The sequence below is a fragment of the Balaenoptera ricei genome, chromosome 5 (genome assembly GCF_028023285.1).
Source record: "Balaenoptera ricei isolate mBalRic1 chromosome 5, mBalRic1.hap2, whole genome shotgun sequence".
NCBI lineage: Eukaryota > Metazoa > Chordata > Mammalia > Artiodactyla > Balaenopteridae > Balaenoptera > Balaenoptera ricei.
In genome coordinates, this window is record NC_082643.1 from 73,076,315 (window position 1) to 73,093,032 (window position 16,718).

The following is a 16,718-nucleotide window of genomic DNA, read 5'->3' on the forward strand; positions in this document are numbered from 1 at the left end:
TGAAAACATTCCGTTTTAAAAACAAATTGTTGCGGGCGATGAAAAGTGGATACTGTACAATAATGTGGGACGGAAGAGATCGTGGGGCAAGCGAAATGAACCACCACCAACCACACCAAAGGCCGGTCTTCATCCAAAGAAGGTGATGTGTATATGGTGGGATTGGAAGGGAGTCCTCTAGTATGAGCTCCTTCTGGAAAACCAAACAATTAATTCCAACAAGTACTGCTCCCAATTAGATCAACTGAAAGCAGCACTTGATGAAAAGCATCCAGAATTAGTCAACAGAAAATGCATAATCTTCCATCAGGATAACACAAGACCACATGTTTCTTTGATGACCAGGCAAAAACTGTTACAGTTTGGCTGGGAAGTTCTGATTCTTCTGCTGTATTCACCAGAGACTGCACCTTCAGATTTCCATTTATTTCGGTCTTTACAAAATTCTGGAAAAAATTTCAATTCCCTGTAAGACTGTAAAAGGCACCTGGAACAGTTCTTTGCTCAAAAAGATTAAAAGTTTTGGGAAGATCGAATTATGAAGTTGCCTGAAAAATGGCAGAAGGTAGTGGAACAAAAGGGCAAATACGTTGTTCAATAAAGTTCTTGGTGAAAATGAAAAATGTGCCTTTTATTTTTACTTAAAAAACCAAAGGCACTTTTTGGCCAACCCAATATATTTAAGGACCTGAAAGATGAAATTGAGGTAGTAAATTAAACAGGATAGTTGGCAAGAAAATGAAGATAAAGCAAGGGAAGAGAAAGTTTCAAAGAGTGTTTTAGTATTACTTCTACCCCAAACAAATTTGTATACAACCTCTTGGTTTTTGTAAAGATAAAACATTCTATATACCTGTGTGTATTGATTTAACATTATGCAAATATAAGATTTCATAAAGTAATGCCTTACTAAAATGTTAATTTGCTCTTTAAAAAAATCATAAAATATTCAGTCTCTAATTAACCAATACTTAGATAAGCCCATTTGGGCATGTGGAAGTCTAAATTTTCCTGCATTGTATATGTTTTATTTGGGGCTTTTGTTTTCAATTTGAATGAATTCATTAAAGAAAAATGTGGTCATTAAAGAAGAAGTAGAATTCAAGACTGAATTAGTATTCCAGAAATATTTTGACAAGAATGGCTATCAAGAGGCTTCTATGATGATCTTCCTATATAAAAGTTTCATGGTATTAAATATTTAGTTTTCCCAGTGGGGCAAATTACACACTTGTAACCTTGGACAGTGATAGTTTTTTAAAAAGCTAATTAAGTGAAATTACTATTAAAATTGGTGATACTAAAGCACATATAAGAAAAAAAACTGTGGAATATTTGATAGTGTTTATTAAAAGAGAAGCATTGTCATACTAGGGATTAAGGAACAGTTTACAGAGAGGACTATTTTAACTAAACAATGCAGGAAAATTAGAATTCAGTTATTATAAAATGAACAAACTTGCTTTGACTGTGAGTGTAATAAAGCAAGCAGACTTGAGTGTAATTAAGCAAGCAAGTGTTTTTTCCCTCTTTACACATACAACTTAAGTTACTGATAAGGAACAAAATTAATACATAGGTTTAATGTTTTTATTTTTTCAAATGAGGCAAAATTTTGTTTGGTGCAAAATGGTTGTTTCATTTTAAGCTTGGCTACATAGAATAGTATCTGTAGATTACTGATAAGACTTAAAGCAATATCATTCTACACTAGGATATGTCTTTCTTTTCTTTTCTTTTTAAATCCAGGGTTAGAAGAATGGCTTCAATCCTGGTATCACTGTCAAAAATTAGGTATTTAATAATTGCATGTTGAAAGAATGAATAAATCAGCCAATAAATAGATCGTTCCTATAATTTCTATTTTGGGAATTTAAGTGCAAAGTGAATAACAGATGCACTAATGAAGATTGAAAAACTAACTTGGAAAGAGGCTGTTCAACTATGCATCTCTAAATAAAACTATCTAAATGTAAACAGAACAGAAATATACAATCAAAACTGAAGGCAAAAAATGTTAATAGAGGTTATTAGACTGGAATTAAAGTATTTTAACCTCTTAATTTTTCAGGTTTTGAGGAGATTATGTATTTTCACTCTTTCAAGTAGATGTCTCAGGATAATTAAACAATTGCACTTATCCTCTGGTAGCAAATACAACATTCAAGGGTTATAGTGATTCTCTGAATCAAGTCAAAATCAATGAAAGCTCCAGAGAATCCAAGATGATATTATAGGTATATAACACAAGGGGAGTAAGTAGAAAACAGTTATAATTGAAAATTCCAGGTATAATTTGGACATGGGTTTACTCATAGGAACTGGTACACCGTTATATAGTCCAATATTTAAGAGATTATCAATATACGCATTTTGAAAGTGTCAGACCAGAGAGAAAAACAGCTATAAAAAACTGTTCAAGAACAAGATTCCATTTCATGTCTGTAGGACTTAAGTTTATATCATCCTAACTGCCAGGGTCAGAGGTCACATGGTCTTAGAATATGCTTCCGAAGCTGAATAGATTCTTCCAGCGTGAAATTGCGATTGGTTTTGGTAATGGAGACAGGGCTGAAGAATGAAAACACAGGTTATGAGGAAGGCAACTTAGAAAGGAGCCAGGGCACAAGCTGGGCTAGACTCCAGAGTAACTACCTGCTGGAGATGACAATGCTGGGGAGAGCAGTACACAAATAGGATTAAATTAATTTAGCAAAAGACAAGTTGTTTTCTTTCTGTCCAGTATAGAAATATTTAACAATAATGCCCCTTTTCAGACTCCTTTTACCAGAAAAGGAAAAACCAACTGCTCCCTATAAAAGAAAAAATATTCTTTAAAAGCGTAGATGGAACTACGAAAGCTATAACACTAATCGTTATTGTATGGAAATACAGTATGGGATATGAGAGATTTTCCCAGAAACCAAATTTTGTTCCATCATTCAAATGGAATGGCCAAGCATCAAATGTGTGTATAGGGGGTGAGGTATAGTTAAATAATCTATTTGAGAAAGGTGAGAACTGAAGTTTAATATTTTTTTATTTTCCTTTATTTTATCAGACTTGTTTTTGATAATAAACTCCCTAGACATATAACTTGGGTTTAAACTTTCTAGATATATTGAGAAAGCTGGTGCTCAGAGAGAACTTTTTTCTCCATGAATTTCTTGCAAGGAGCACATTTCTTCAGCATGGTTCATACAATCGGTGCTAATGTTCATAGGTTCATCTTTCCATCTCTCTTTGTCTCTGTCTCTGCCTTTCTCTCTCTCTCTCTCTCTTCCCTCTCATTCCTCTCCTTCCTTTTCTCTCTTTTTTGTTTCTGCTGCTTCCAGATTTAAGGAAATAAAGCCTCAAGCATAGCTTCTACATATCAAATTAACCGTGTTTTTTCCTCTTACTATATTAACAGGAAACATTCATTCCTTGCCAGCTATATTATTTTTAGGAATTATGAAACAGCAAACACATTAAGTTTATTTGTTTGGTTTGTACAATATTTTAAAGTTTGTTGCCATAGTTTTAATTTCTTTTCTTTTGCATATTATGTTAAGATTTATTGTTTTCATTAAATACTCTAAAACCTCTTTCTTTTCACAGGCTTTATTTTAAAATAAAATAGAATTTAGGTAAGTTTTGATTCAACACTAGCAGAGATAAAATTAACAATTATAAATAAATGTTATTTTCAACTCTGTGCTTCTTTGATCCAGAATGCTCACTTGCCCCATGAATAGGAAGTTAAAGCTCTTAGAATAAAGAAATTAAAATAACCTCTGAACCTCCAAAAATTATTAAAATAATTTTACTATTTCTTGAGTTGAAAAAAACACATTTAAATTTTTATTTTATGGTCTTATTTGTCTTTTATTTATGTAAGACTTGTATTGTGAAAGTTGGTACATTGGCTACTAGTTAGAATATATATGGCCTCTTTCCTTTGGAGAAGTATAAAACCTAGTGGGGAAGACGTCTAAAAAATAACAAGTTAGATCGATACAGAAGAGGAAGGGCCAGAAAAATTCTGTGTATGAACCCATACATATTTTAAGTTGCAAATGGTGACCCTATGCTATTTTTTTTCTAAAAACCTTTCATTAAAATAGGATTTTTTCCTTATTTTAAAAGAAATACATGACAAATATTGGAAAATTAGAAATTCCATTTAGGCAAAAGAAAAAATTAATATTCTAGATTATGATTATCCAGTGGTCACTATTGTTAACTACCATTTTAATAACTTCATGTACATAGTTTTCCCAAATGTTATACTATTAATATTATACATATTTTTATAACATTGTCTTTCTACTTATTATATCATGACTGTTATTCCACTTAATTACTTTTTAAAAATATCATTAAATGTTGCATGATATTAGGGGATGTATTTGTACCATAATCTATCTAATAATCCATTATCTAACATCTTGGTCAGATTTTGGAGGAGTCTATATTGAATTCTTCTTTAATGATCTGCCTCCCGGGTTAGTTACAATTTTGAGTCCTTCATGAATTGGTAAATAGAGAATGTTGTAGAATGGGCCTGTACTGCTTGGTAGTTCTGGCCTCAGGCTAGGATTAGGGAGAAAGTTCTGCCAGAATAAGGACCTAATCATACATGTGATTAAAAGGTAGGTAGCCTTGCTTCCTGCCTAGCTGATTCAAGGCACTATTTCATTTGTCAAATGTTATAGATGATATAACTATATCTTATGAGTATACATTTTTCACCTCTTTGTTTAAAATCAAATTATATGAGTTATATGGTACCTACCAATGGCTTTCAATGATAAATTCAAAGTTATTAGGCAACTGCTTTGATTACTTCACTTCTTAATAGAAAATTTATTTACACGAGGAGAATGACAAACGTTAATACGTTGCTAATAATACTCTTTAAAAAAAAAGAAAAACAATGAATATCTAAGTAAAAGCAGTTTAGCACATATGGTGATAATTAACATGGCCTAAGATAACTTCAGAGGGATAATATTTCACCATTTTTGAAGATTACATTTAAAATTCTGTTGCGGTACATTTATTAGTTGAATGTTCAAGTTTTCTTAAATACACACACACATAAACACATGTTCTCATACAGTGTTTATATATAGAAATTATATTTAAAGAGATGACAGGTTATACTGTACAGTTTGAGGAATTCTGTACAAATCTCATCTGTTGATTTCTCTCTCTCTCTAACTGTCTTTATTTCTTTTACTTTTACCTTTATTTGGTCAGAAACCTAGTTATTGGATATAAATGCCTTGAGGAAGTGATAGAATTTTAAGTTGAAATTTTCCAAACTTTTAGAAACCCAAACTGCATTTAAGAAAAATGCACTTTTTCAGTGTTGCTTTTTGAGATTCTGATTCAGTAATCTGGGATGGGAACCTAGAATCAGAATTTTGAAAATGCTCTTTGGGGACTTCTGGTCAACCAGTTTTGGCAGCCACTGGCTTGAGCCATTTTCAACTACAAATTTAGCAGGAATTAGGTGGGATTAAATTAAAATAACAAAGATGCCTATAGATCAGAAGTATTTTTATGAGAATAGGTCACTGGACAACACCATGTCCATTGTAGCCCTTATTCTTGTTTATGTTTAGAACAAGATCACCAAACCTTAGAGATGGGAAAGATCAGAATGATAATTTCACGTAGTGCCCTGATTTTTCCAGTGAGAGAGAGTAAAGGACTTGGTCAGCACCCTACTCTAAGAAGTCACATAACTGGGACTCTGACATGATTTCCTGACTCCACCCAACCAGTAATTCTTTAGATTACATCATAACGTCTCACTACACACACTAACTACAACACACTTCTGATGTATAAGTATTAGTCATTGTTTACCTGAAAAGTATTTACAATTATGTATACAATTAAAGACAATGCCCTACCTCCTACTCAGTTGTGTTATTTTTATATTTGTTTCAGCCCAAAGGCTTTAAATAATGTACTAAAGTTTTAGGTTTTAGATTGGCAATGAATTTGAACTCACATCAGTTACCCTGCAGTTTAATTAAAATCTGAAGTAGAGAAAACTTGTTAAATGTCTCCACTTTTAACATCTTGCTATAATGGAAATCATGACAAATCTCTATAATGGAAATTGTGCAAATCCTGCCACAGGCTTTGGCTTATCTGGGTAGAGCACTCAGCTTTGTGATATGCACAACTTGATCTAACCTACCGAAGTAAACGTCGGAAGCCAGCACTTCCAATAATAGTGTGAAAAATGCCATCCTAGTAGCATACTGATATGTCAGAAAATCCTCTGATTCTATTTTTGTGTTAGGATTTGAACTTGTAACAAAGAGTGGACCACAAAATTAACTTACATTTTAGAGATAAAGATCTCTCTTTAATTTTAGTATTCAGCTGTGTTTGAAAGTCAGTTCAGGTTAAATACAACTTCTGTCATGAAGTCTTTCTTAATTTCCCATAGCTGAAAATGATCTTTATTGTTTCTATTTCTGTTTAACTCTATCTCCCCTAAGCATTATTAATTTCCAATTTTATTATTTATATATTCATAACAGGAAGTCTTCATGTTCATCTTTGTAAACTGAGAACAATACAGAAGTAACTCGAACACTGAAAAATATTTGTTAAAAAATTAAGTGATGAATGCACATGGTGTTATGTACCTTTGGAAATCTAAATTTAGAGACATAAAAATAGAACCCAAAGGGTTGATAACTGAACTCAGGATTTATGTCTGCTTTTGTAATATCTCTCAATGTACTGCTGACTGATTTCAATGATTTAAGTACCTGACATAACCTCCTTCCTTATTTCTTTTTCACTTGAAAAAATAGAATAACACCAAGTTATTTTACTTATCTTGTGATAGTATCAAGAAGTTGGTGCTTTTACAATAATTGAGCAAAGTGGGGCAGAATCCTATGAAGTTTTATCACTAAAGCTATTTGTGCTGGGGATTAACTACACTTGTACCTTTTCTCTACATGTTTATAGCCTTAGTATCTGGTTTATTGCTAACCATTGGCCCATCATATTTTGGCCGTGTGAATAGATACTTTAGGGAGAGATTAATGCCAAGGTGCTAAGATCAGATCAGGATCAACCCAACTTCATGATGTAATTATGCACCTAAATTAATTATTTAGGTCTGTATTTTGAGTGATGCTAATTCCATTACTAAAAAAAAAGTATTAAATTAACCAGTGCTTTTAAATGTTAGACACAGCACATAATTGCAAATCTGACAGTGAAGTAGAAGAATGCACTACATGAACTTTCATCAGTTATGGTTTGACTGATTGAGTTAGAAATCAAGATGGCTCACTTCTTCACCTTTATTCACTAATGCTATTTTCTGGGCTAACTTGCAAGGAGGCAAAGTTTCATAGTGTACGTTGGATCTCAAATGTTAAATGCACTGTTCCTCATCTCAAAATGTTTATCCTAGAAGCTATTCTACTTGTTCTCAGTGAATGGAAGTTCCTTTTCATGTTTCTTTTGCTTATTTATTATGCAGGTAATTATAACCTCTAAATAGGAACATGAAGTACAAGAACACAGTTTGATTATTTTCTCGAAATTACACTAATACAAATGAGCAAACAAAATAGGATTTTTCAATTATGTATAAAATGGCACAGACTTTAATAACTTTTCATCTCAATGAGGCATTTAGTAAGGATTAGTAATTTAAAAGAGCTTGGAAGTATTAGCCTTTGCAAAAAGTTTAGGAAGCGTGGATAATCAAGACAGGCTCTGTATCTTTCTCTCCTTGAACATAGATTGAGGGACTTGTGAGCAGAAAAAAACTTCACATTTTCCCAAAAATCTCTGCTTGGAAGAATTTGGCCCTTTGGAAGTTATAACTCTTCCAACAGTGATTAGCACATTTATAAACAGGTGCGCTAAAGAAGATCCTGCCAGCTGCTAAGCAGGATTCACAGATGCTTGCTATATCCCAGCCCTATATAAGTTAGTTCTCAAGTGCAATCTTTAATGCCCTGTTAGTCAGGAATACTGAAGCCAAGTAAACCTACTAAGTAGCTTGAGGTTTCCTCTACCAACCAATGTTGGATCTTTGCCAAGCCATAAACCTGGTGGGTATGTTAGCTTCTTCCTTTATCTTAAGCAGTTTCTGCTGTTCAATCCCATACAAAAGTACAGTGTATGTTGGTGGGAGTGTAAATTGATACAGCCACTATGGAGAACAGTATGGAGGTTCCTTAAAAAACTACAAATAGAACTACCATACAACCCAGCAATCCCACTACTGGGCATATACCCTGAGAAAACCATAGTTCAAAAAGAGTCATGTACCAAAATGTTCATTGCAGCTCTATTTACAATAGCCAGGACATGGAAGCAACCTAAATGTCCATCGACAGATGAATGGATAAAGAAGATGTGGCACATATATACAATGGAATATTACTCAGCCATAAAAAGAAATGAAATGGAGGTATTTGTAATGAGGTGGATGGAGTTAGAGTCTGTCATACAGAGTGAAGTAAGTCAGAAAGAGAAAAACAAATACAGTATGCTAACACATATATATGGAATCTAAGGGGAAAAAAAAAAAGGCCATGAAGAACCTAGTGGCAAGACGGGAATAAAGACACAGACCTACTAGAGAATGGACTTGAGGATATGGGGAGGGGGAGGGGTGAGATGTGACAGGGTGAGAGAGTGTCATGGACATATATACACTACCAAATGTAAAATAGATAGCTAGTGGGAAGCAGCTGCATAGCACAGGGAGACCAGCTCGGTGCTTTGTGACCACCTAGAGGGGTGGGATGGGGAGGGTGGGAGGGAGGGAGATGCAAGAGGGAAGAGATATGGGAACATATGTATATGTATAACTGATTCACCTTGTTATAAAGCAGAAGCTAACACACCATTGTGAAGCAATTATACTTCAATAAAGATGTTTAAAAAAAAAAAAGTACAGTGTAATTCTGGTATAGAATGTTGTTTAAATGGCAACCAAGACTATGTGAAGAGGGGGTCACGATGCAATGTTTTTGTGTACAGGGACCTCATGTCTTCACATCTATGCAAAACAATGAACTACACACTGTAGATGTTAAATATATGAATGATCACTAATTACATTATTATATGGGACAAATTATCCATAATACTTTATCTATGCATATTAGTCCCTTTATAGAACATACATTTCATACTCAATTACATAATGTCTAGGCCTGTGTTGGATTTTAAATAATTATAAATATGTATGTGGCTTTCCCAAATTGCAATAGTGTTCATATGAAATAGATAAAATAATGGTGTTTAAAGGTATAAACTTATAAGGAGTATTAACTAATCCATAGAAATCTAATGTACAGTATAATGAATATAGACAATAATATCATACTATAATTAGATACTTTGATAAATATCACTATAACGGTAATCATATAACAATATATAAATGTACTAAAGTAACCTTAAACTTACACAAAGTTACATGTCAAATTTATTCAATTAAAGAAACCCACCAAAATAGATAAAAGGAGGTTTTCCACTCACTTTACTCTCTGTATTCTAGTCAAGTAAATTGTAATTATAAATATCCTGCCTGGAAATTAGGATTTGATCCAACTTTTCTATTGACAAATTGACTCCTAATCTGTTTACTTATTATTCTCCCTACCATTTAAACATTTTTTTCATTCATTAGTCAAGCTCCCAATTATAATTCCATGTTTTATAAATATTTCTCTCCAGGTAAATTGGACAAGAGCTAGTATTACATCAAGAGTGAGTAACCAGTCTCTCCCATCTCAAGTGACTCATATAAAACTTTGTATCTTTCAATTTACTCTCTTCCTCCTCTTTTAATATCAAAGTTACACACACATACATATAATCACTTTCTTTTCTCAGTAGCATCGAATATGTATTCTTATTCATTAATTTTATCAAATAAATTTTAATGCTTATAATATGGTAGATACTCTGTCAGGATATAAAGGTAGATTATACCTAATCACCTACTCCTAAGAATTCTCTCATAACCATGCAATTTCCTACTTACAGTCACTTGATGATTATGGGCAGAGCCTTTGCTCTAATTATGGCATCATCAGGCCTCACTGTGACCACCATTATATGCGGTTGTTAGGTATGTGGATTTGGGATTCAACCTACAGTGTCTCAGTTTTCATATCATCTGCTCTTTGATGTGGGGAGAATTATTTTATGTCTCTATTAATAAATGTTCCTTAAAAATAAAGATTATAGTAGTAATTATTCACAGGGCTGTAGTAAGGATTTAATGACATGACACTTGCAAAACTCAACGGAATACTTGGCATATTATAAGTGCTTAATATGGTGTGTGTGTGTGTGTGTGTGTGTGTGTGTGTCTGTGTGTGTGTCTGTGTATGTGTGTGTGTATGATTGCTTTAAAATATTTGAAAACTGTGGATCTAAATAATTGAAATTAATTTTTTGGACAAAGGACAAGATAAGGGTTTTTAGATAATTTGGCGAGTGTTTGCGTTTCGATTTTGTAGCTTGTGACTTTTTGTGTGACTTAAGCATTTGTAAATACCACAAAATTTAATATAATTGTTAACATGAAAATGATTGGCCTTTATGTTTAATAACTATATCCTACCTATTATAAAATCTTGAATACAATTTACAAAAAAATATGTAAAGCCACACTGGACAGCAGTAATTACGAGGAATCTTGGATTTTAGTTTACATGACTCATGTAAACAATGAAAAAAAAAAGGTTAAGATAATGGCATACTTTTTTTCTACAAAAAAGACTGAGTTTAAGTGCTATTTACTTACAGAAACTTTATAAAAATTCAACCTGAAGAAAATATCTAAAATAGTGGCTTAACTATTATAAGTCATTACTCTTCTTTTTATCTTTTAGGAATACACAATAGATATAATTTTTGCCCAAACCTGGTTTGATAGTCGTCTAAAATTCAATAGTACCATGAAAGTGCTTATGCTTAACAGTAATATGGTTGGAAAAATTTGGATTCCTGACACTTTCTTCAGAAACTCAAGAAAATCTGATGCTCATTGGATAACAACTCCTAATCGTCTTCTTCGAATTTGGAATGATGGACGAGTTCTATATACTCTAAGGTACTACTGTTTAAAAAAACTTGTAGTTGCTCTAATTTATTTTCCATACTAATATTTGATCAACTCATAAATTTCCATTTTTCAAACTTGCAAAGTAAGAAATATGAAGTTTCTTTTATACACTAAAATCTAAAATGGTGAACTATCATGGAAACACTTGTTTAAGCTCGGAGTTACTAGTATGTGAAAAGGACTGAAAGCAAAGAGGAAAAACTCTTCGATTTCCCCTCTTTGAAGCAGAATAGATTGTGGTACAAACATTATGTTTTTTTTAATCTATAGGGCAAGTGATTGACAGAGATTTTTCTCTAGGAGTTCATCCTGCTATAACATTTTAAAATACTCTGATTTTCAGTGGTGTAGTAAAACATCCCTAACATAAGATTAAATGAGGGTCGATTTTAAGATTCAAGTTTATTTAATTCATTGTCTTGAACATATCGACTCATTAAGAATCACCCCTTTAACGGAAAGATGTTTATGGTCAAAAGAAAAAAATTCACCATACTTAACCAGGTACACTCTGTTAATCTGCATGTGTGTGCACGTATATGTGTTTGTTGAGATCCTGAAGTATGAATTTTTAACTGTGAACACAGAGATCATACTTGGGCTAATTATGAGGCATCTTAGTTGGCTGGAGAGAAAAATGTCAAAATTTTCTTATTCATTTATGAATGTTATTATATTACTACTTAAGACTTTGAGACTTCCGAATTATTATTATTTTCTATATCACAGTCCATTACTGCGGGCCAAAATCACGTTTAAAAATTAGACAAAAGATTTTTAATGCCTGAAATTATTTCTCATTATTTAATATTTATTTTTCCATCTAAATAGATTGACAATTAATGCAGAATGTTACCTTCAGCTTCACAACTTTCCTATGGATGAACATTCATGTCCATTGGAATTTTCAAGTTGTAAGTGATAAAATACTTGATTTTTCATAGAATTTTATAGCCTCTGATCCTGTTTATTTAAAAATGTAAAATAAAATGAGATAAACTGCAATTTATACAATTTTCAGAAGCGTGGACTATGTTTAACTGTCTTAGATAAAATGACATATTTGTTTCTGGCTTTAAATTAAAAAGTGGCAATAAATCCATAGTAAATATATATATTTTATCATTCTTTACAAATCTTAGTTATATCCATGTCCTTTTCTTATTTTGATTAAATAAGGGACTACTGAAGATAGATTTGTATTCAGATGTTTTTACACTGCCATGAATAAAAAGTTGATTCGAATTTTATTCATCTTTCTAGAGGCCAGATTTAACTTTATTACATTGTACTTTAAAATATATTTAATTGGTCTGGTGAAGAACATTTACTATATGGTAGCAAATATTTGAGAAAACTTTAATGAGTTGGAAAAACCAAGGTATAAATAAATTTATTCAAAAGAATGAATGAAACACAGAGAAATGATTAGAGAGAAATAATTTAGATACAAACACTTAGTATTTTGTTGCAAAGAAATAGTTATAATCTTTCTATACCAATATCAGTTTTGTTTTATATTTACTAACATATTTATCCTCACATATATCTTGATAAACATGTTTTTCTACATAATATATAATTGAGCGTCTTGAAAACCCATAAAATGACTTTAAAAATATTGCTTATGTCTATGAATTGTATAATGCTTTTTCCTTTTTTAAAATTCAATTTTTTTCAGATATCACATTCTAGAATTTATTCACAGTAGATTATAAGTATTTATAAGTATTATCCTACTTCTTCACTTTAAAAATTCCCATATATCTCTTGCTGTCATTTATTAAGGATTTTCTTGACTTTCTTAATAATTTTAATCTCACTAAAATGTCCTTTTTAATTCATAGTCTCATCTCTCACTGCTCTGATTTTCTAACATTGACTTCTCAATGAATAAAACAGCCATATAACAGCAAAGACTTGATTAAAAAACATTCAAGGACTAGTTGATATGCAAATATTTAAAGATGTAGCAATTACTGTATTCTCCTCTAGATATCATGCCTGAATTCTTGGTGTGATATCTCTTTAGCTTTGATTGTCATTATTGGGAATATCCTATCCCTGTTAGTGCAATTGGGTGTTACTGACATAAATATAATAATCATAGCTATCTTTTTTCAGGCACTCTATAGGAGTCCAGTAGAGGATACAGCCTTCTCCATCTAATATTTCACAACAAATGTATTTGGAAGATTTCATTATGGCTCCCATTTTACAAGTCAACATCATGAGATTTAGAGTGGTTAAGTAACTAGCTCCCTGTTTCTATTTGTGCCCACATTCCTATATATTATGATTATACTCTATTACTTCTACAATTCCAATGAAAAAGAATGGGAAATATGGAAAAACAAGATGCTAAACCTTTAGAACAAGAGAGAGAAGATGGAGAAAAGAAAGAGGAAACACATCCTTACACAGGCCAACAAAGATGAGAGCAATTTCATTGCATGGCTGATTAGGGGATCCTGGTGGGAAATGATACTCTGTTTTGGAACTTTTTAAAGTTGATAGTGAATTTCATTCCGGTAATATGGTAGATTAACCTTTGTGTCTAAAACAATTTAAAACATTTTATTATTAAAATCGTCTCAAAAACCTTTAAGTGATCACTAGGAAAGAATTTTCAGCCACAAAAATTCACATTACAAGTTGAAACCAGAAAGGCAAGAAGGTTTGTGGCCTGAGGACATTTGCCAAAAAAAGATAAAATTGAGCTTCGATTTTGACAGCCTTGTGGATTGGAAATGTAGTAAAACATGATCGCTACATACATCTGAGTTACAAAAGGCTGGACACTTAAAGTAACAAGAAGGAGCGCCCCCTCCCCCATACACACACACATGCACATACAAACACTAAGGTCTAAAAGGAAAGTTGTCTCTTCAATCAGCATACCAGGGTGAATTAACTCCTTGAGAGGATTTAACCACAAGCCCAGCCCCACATGGATTTTCCCAAATTTCCTTCGGTTGGTCCAAAAAACCCTTGTGGATTTCCAGGAAGTGTAGCAGAAACAAAATCATATCCTTTTTAAAAGAATACACTTCCATTCTAGACAGCTGCTGAGAAGGCAAAGGCATTTTCAACATAAATAACAAAGGTCTAGTATCCAGAATATACATAAGAATTCAGATAAAAGAAAGATAAAAAGGAAAACCCAATAAAATAATGGGCAATTGACAAGCAGTTATCCAAAGAAGAAACCGAAGAATCTAATAAACACATGAAAATTTTTCTAGGTTTTATTCATAATCAGGAAAAAAGTGAAATAAAGTACACTCTACAGTGAAAATAAAGAAGACTGTCCAAATAAACTTTAATGAGAATATAGATCCACATGTATTTTCATACTCTGGTTGGTGAGAGATGAGTATAGTATACTCTCTATGGAAAAAAAGATTGACGTTGTTTCATAAAGTGGCAAGTATATGTAAACCACGACCCAGCTACTCCATACCTAGGTATATATACCAGAGAAACTTGTGCATATACATGTTTTGTGAGACATGTACAATAACATAACTAACAGCAGTGTTAGTAATAGCCAACAGAAAAGATTACAAGTGTGGACACAGTAAAATGGATAAATAAATTCTAGTACATCTTTACAATAGAACAAATTTACTACTACTACATAAAACAGCATGGATGACTAAATATGATATTAAAAGAAGTAAGATATAAAATAATGCATCCAGTATGTTAACAATCAAGCAGAGTTCAAAAAGAAACTAGACTAAGCTATATATTTCAGAATTGCCTATCAAAAAATCTATAACCAAAAAAACAAGGGGAGGATTATCACAGAAATCAGGTTAGTGGTTACCTGTGGTCGGGAGGGGAAATACTATATTGGAGTGGACACATGGTTTTTCCCAAGGCTAGCAAGATTTTATTTCTTGATTTAATTGGAGTCAACATGGATTATCATTATTTAATCATTATGATTATTCCTTAAACTATACTCATAAATTTTATGCAGTATTTTTTCTATATTTGACATATAATAAAAATGAGAAAGAATTTCAAAAGAATTTGTCTTTGGATGTTGGTATTGCAACAGTAACAGATTTGGATCTGCTAATGTATATATTTTTAATTTTAATTTTTACCTAGATGGATACCCTAAAAATGAAATTGAGTATAAGTGGAAAAAGCCTTCTGTAGAAGTGGCTGATCCTAAATACTGGAGATTATATCAATTTGCATTTGTAGGGTTACGGAACACAACTGAAATCTCTCACACAATCTCTGGTAAGAAGGAAATACAAATCAGTGATTAATGCTAGCATCAGTGGCATTTGCATTTAAATCTATGGTTTGGAATCCTATACTTGTATGTATTTTATAGCCAAAATAAAACATATTTTTTTCTTCCAGGGGACTATATTATCATGACAATTTTTTTTGACCTGAGCAGACGAATGGGATATTTTACTATTCAGACCTACATTCCATGTATTCTGACAGTTGTTCTTTCTTGGGTGTCTTTTTGGATCAATAAAGATGCAGTACCTGCAAGAACATCACTGGGTATGACATGTAATATATGCTATAGTGTCATATGACTTTTAGCAACATTTTAATGTAATAAAAGTTTACAGTTTAATATGTTAGAAATATTCTCTAACTGCAGTCTGACAAAAATGGACAGATACTCTAGTGCAATATGATGTTGAAATGAATATATGAAACAAGTAGGAAATAGAATTGTAAAGAGCTTGAAATCTCAGAAATGTTTTTAATAGAGGTCAAGGGAAGAATAAAAACTAAGCAAGAATTAATGCATGAAAATCATACATAATCCTTGAATCTTAAATGTGATCAATATTTTCAATCACTTTTTATCAAGATTTTATTTTTTAGCCAAATCACTAATAGCCAGTATTTATTGACTGGTGTGTGTTTAGAAAGCTTTGAAATCCCCTTCTCTTACAATGGTGCTAATGAACAGTCAACGGTTCCAAAGGGCAGGTGCTGAAAGGAACAAGAAGTTTCCAGGCTTCTGTGATCTATAAAATGTGTAATTAGTCTGTGAATATTTTTGAGAGTTGCCTGTACAACAACACTGATTAAAAGGGTAATTTGTAATTCATACTTGATAAAATAGACTTTTCATTTTTTCTTTAGCAATGTGTTCCAATAAATTCATAAGAAAATGTGTCAGAATTATTATACATTTGTTTAAAAGAAAATGATAACCTAAATTTATGCATTGATATACAAAGATGAATTATTGATTAATTGATTAATTCCCAACATCAGTATAAGATATGAATCTCACTACTGATAATTGTGTCCTAAAGACATAAAGAAAGTTGGGACAGTTTCTAGTTTCAACAAAAAGAGGTTTCCATGTGGTTTCTATGGTAGGTGGTGACTAACTCCATTTAGTAAATATAGTAAAATGCAAATTACGTAAAAGCAGCAAGATAAAACCTGAAGTACCTAGTTCTATACTTGGAAATGCAACTCCTTGGGAATCTAAATAGAGGTGTAGATATAGCTAGGGGACAAAATGCACTCATATCTGAGTTTTGTTTCCTACAATTATTTCAAATTATTTTATGTTCCAAGGTAATCA

At 32.1% G+C, this 16,718-nt stretch overlaps 1 protein-coding gene across 1 annotated transcript in view; it reads left to right on the plus strand.

Annotated features, from left to right (window-relative positions):
* The window catches only part of GABRG1 (gamma-aminobutyric acid type A receptor subunit gamma1), a 63,141-nt gene that overhangs the window by 34,082 nt on the left and 12,341 nt on the right, over positions 1–16,718 (plus strand). The window contains exons 4-7 of the mRNA XM_059924126.1: positions 10,896–11,116; positions 11,960–12,042; positions 15,251–15,388; positions 15,515–15,667. Of these exons, the coding sequence (XP_059780109.1) occupies positions 10,896–11,116; positions 11,960–12,042; positions 15,251–15,388; positions 15,515–15,667 (595 nt within the window). The remainder of the gene's footprint in view (positions 1–10,895; positions 11,117–11,959; positions 12,043–15,250; positions 15,389–15,514; positions 15,668–16,718) is intronic.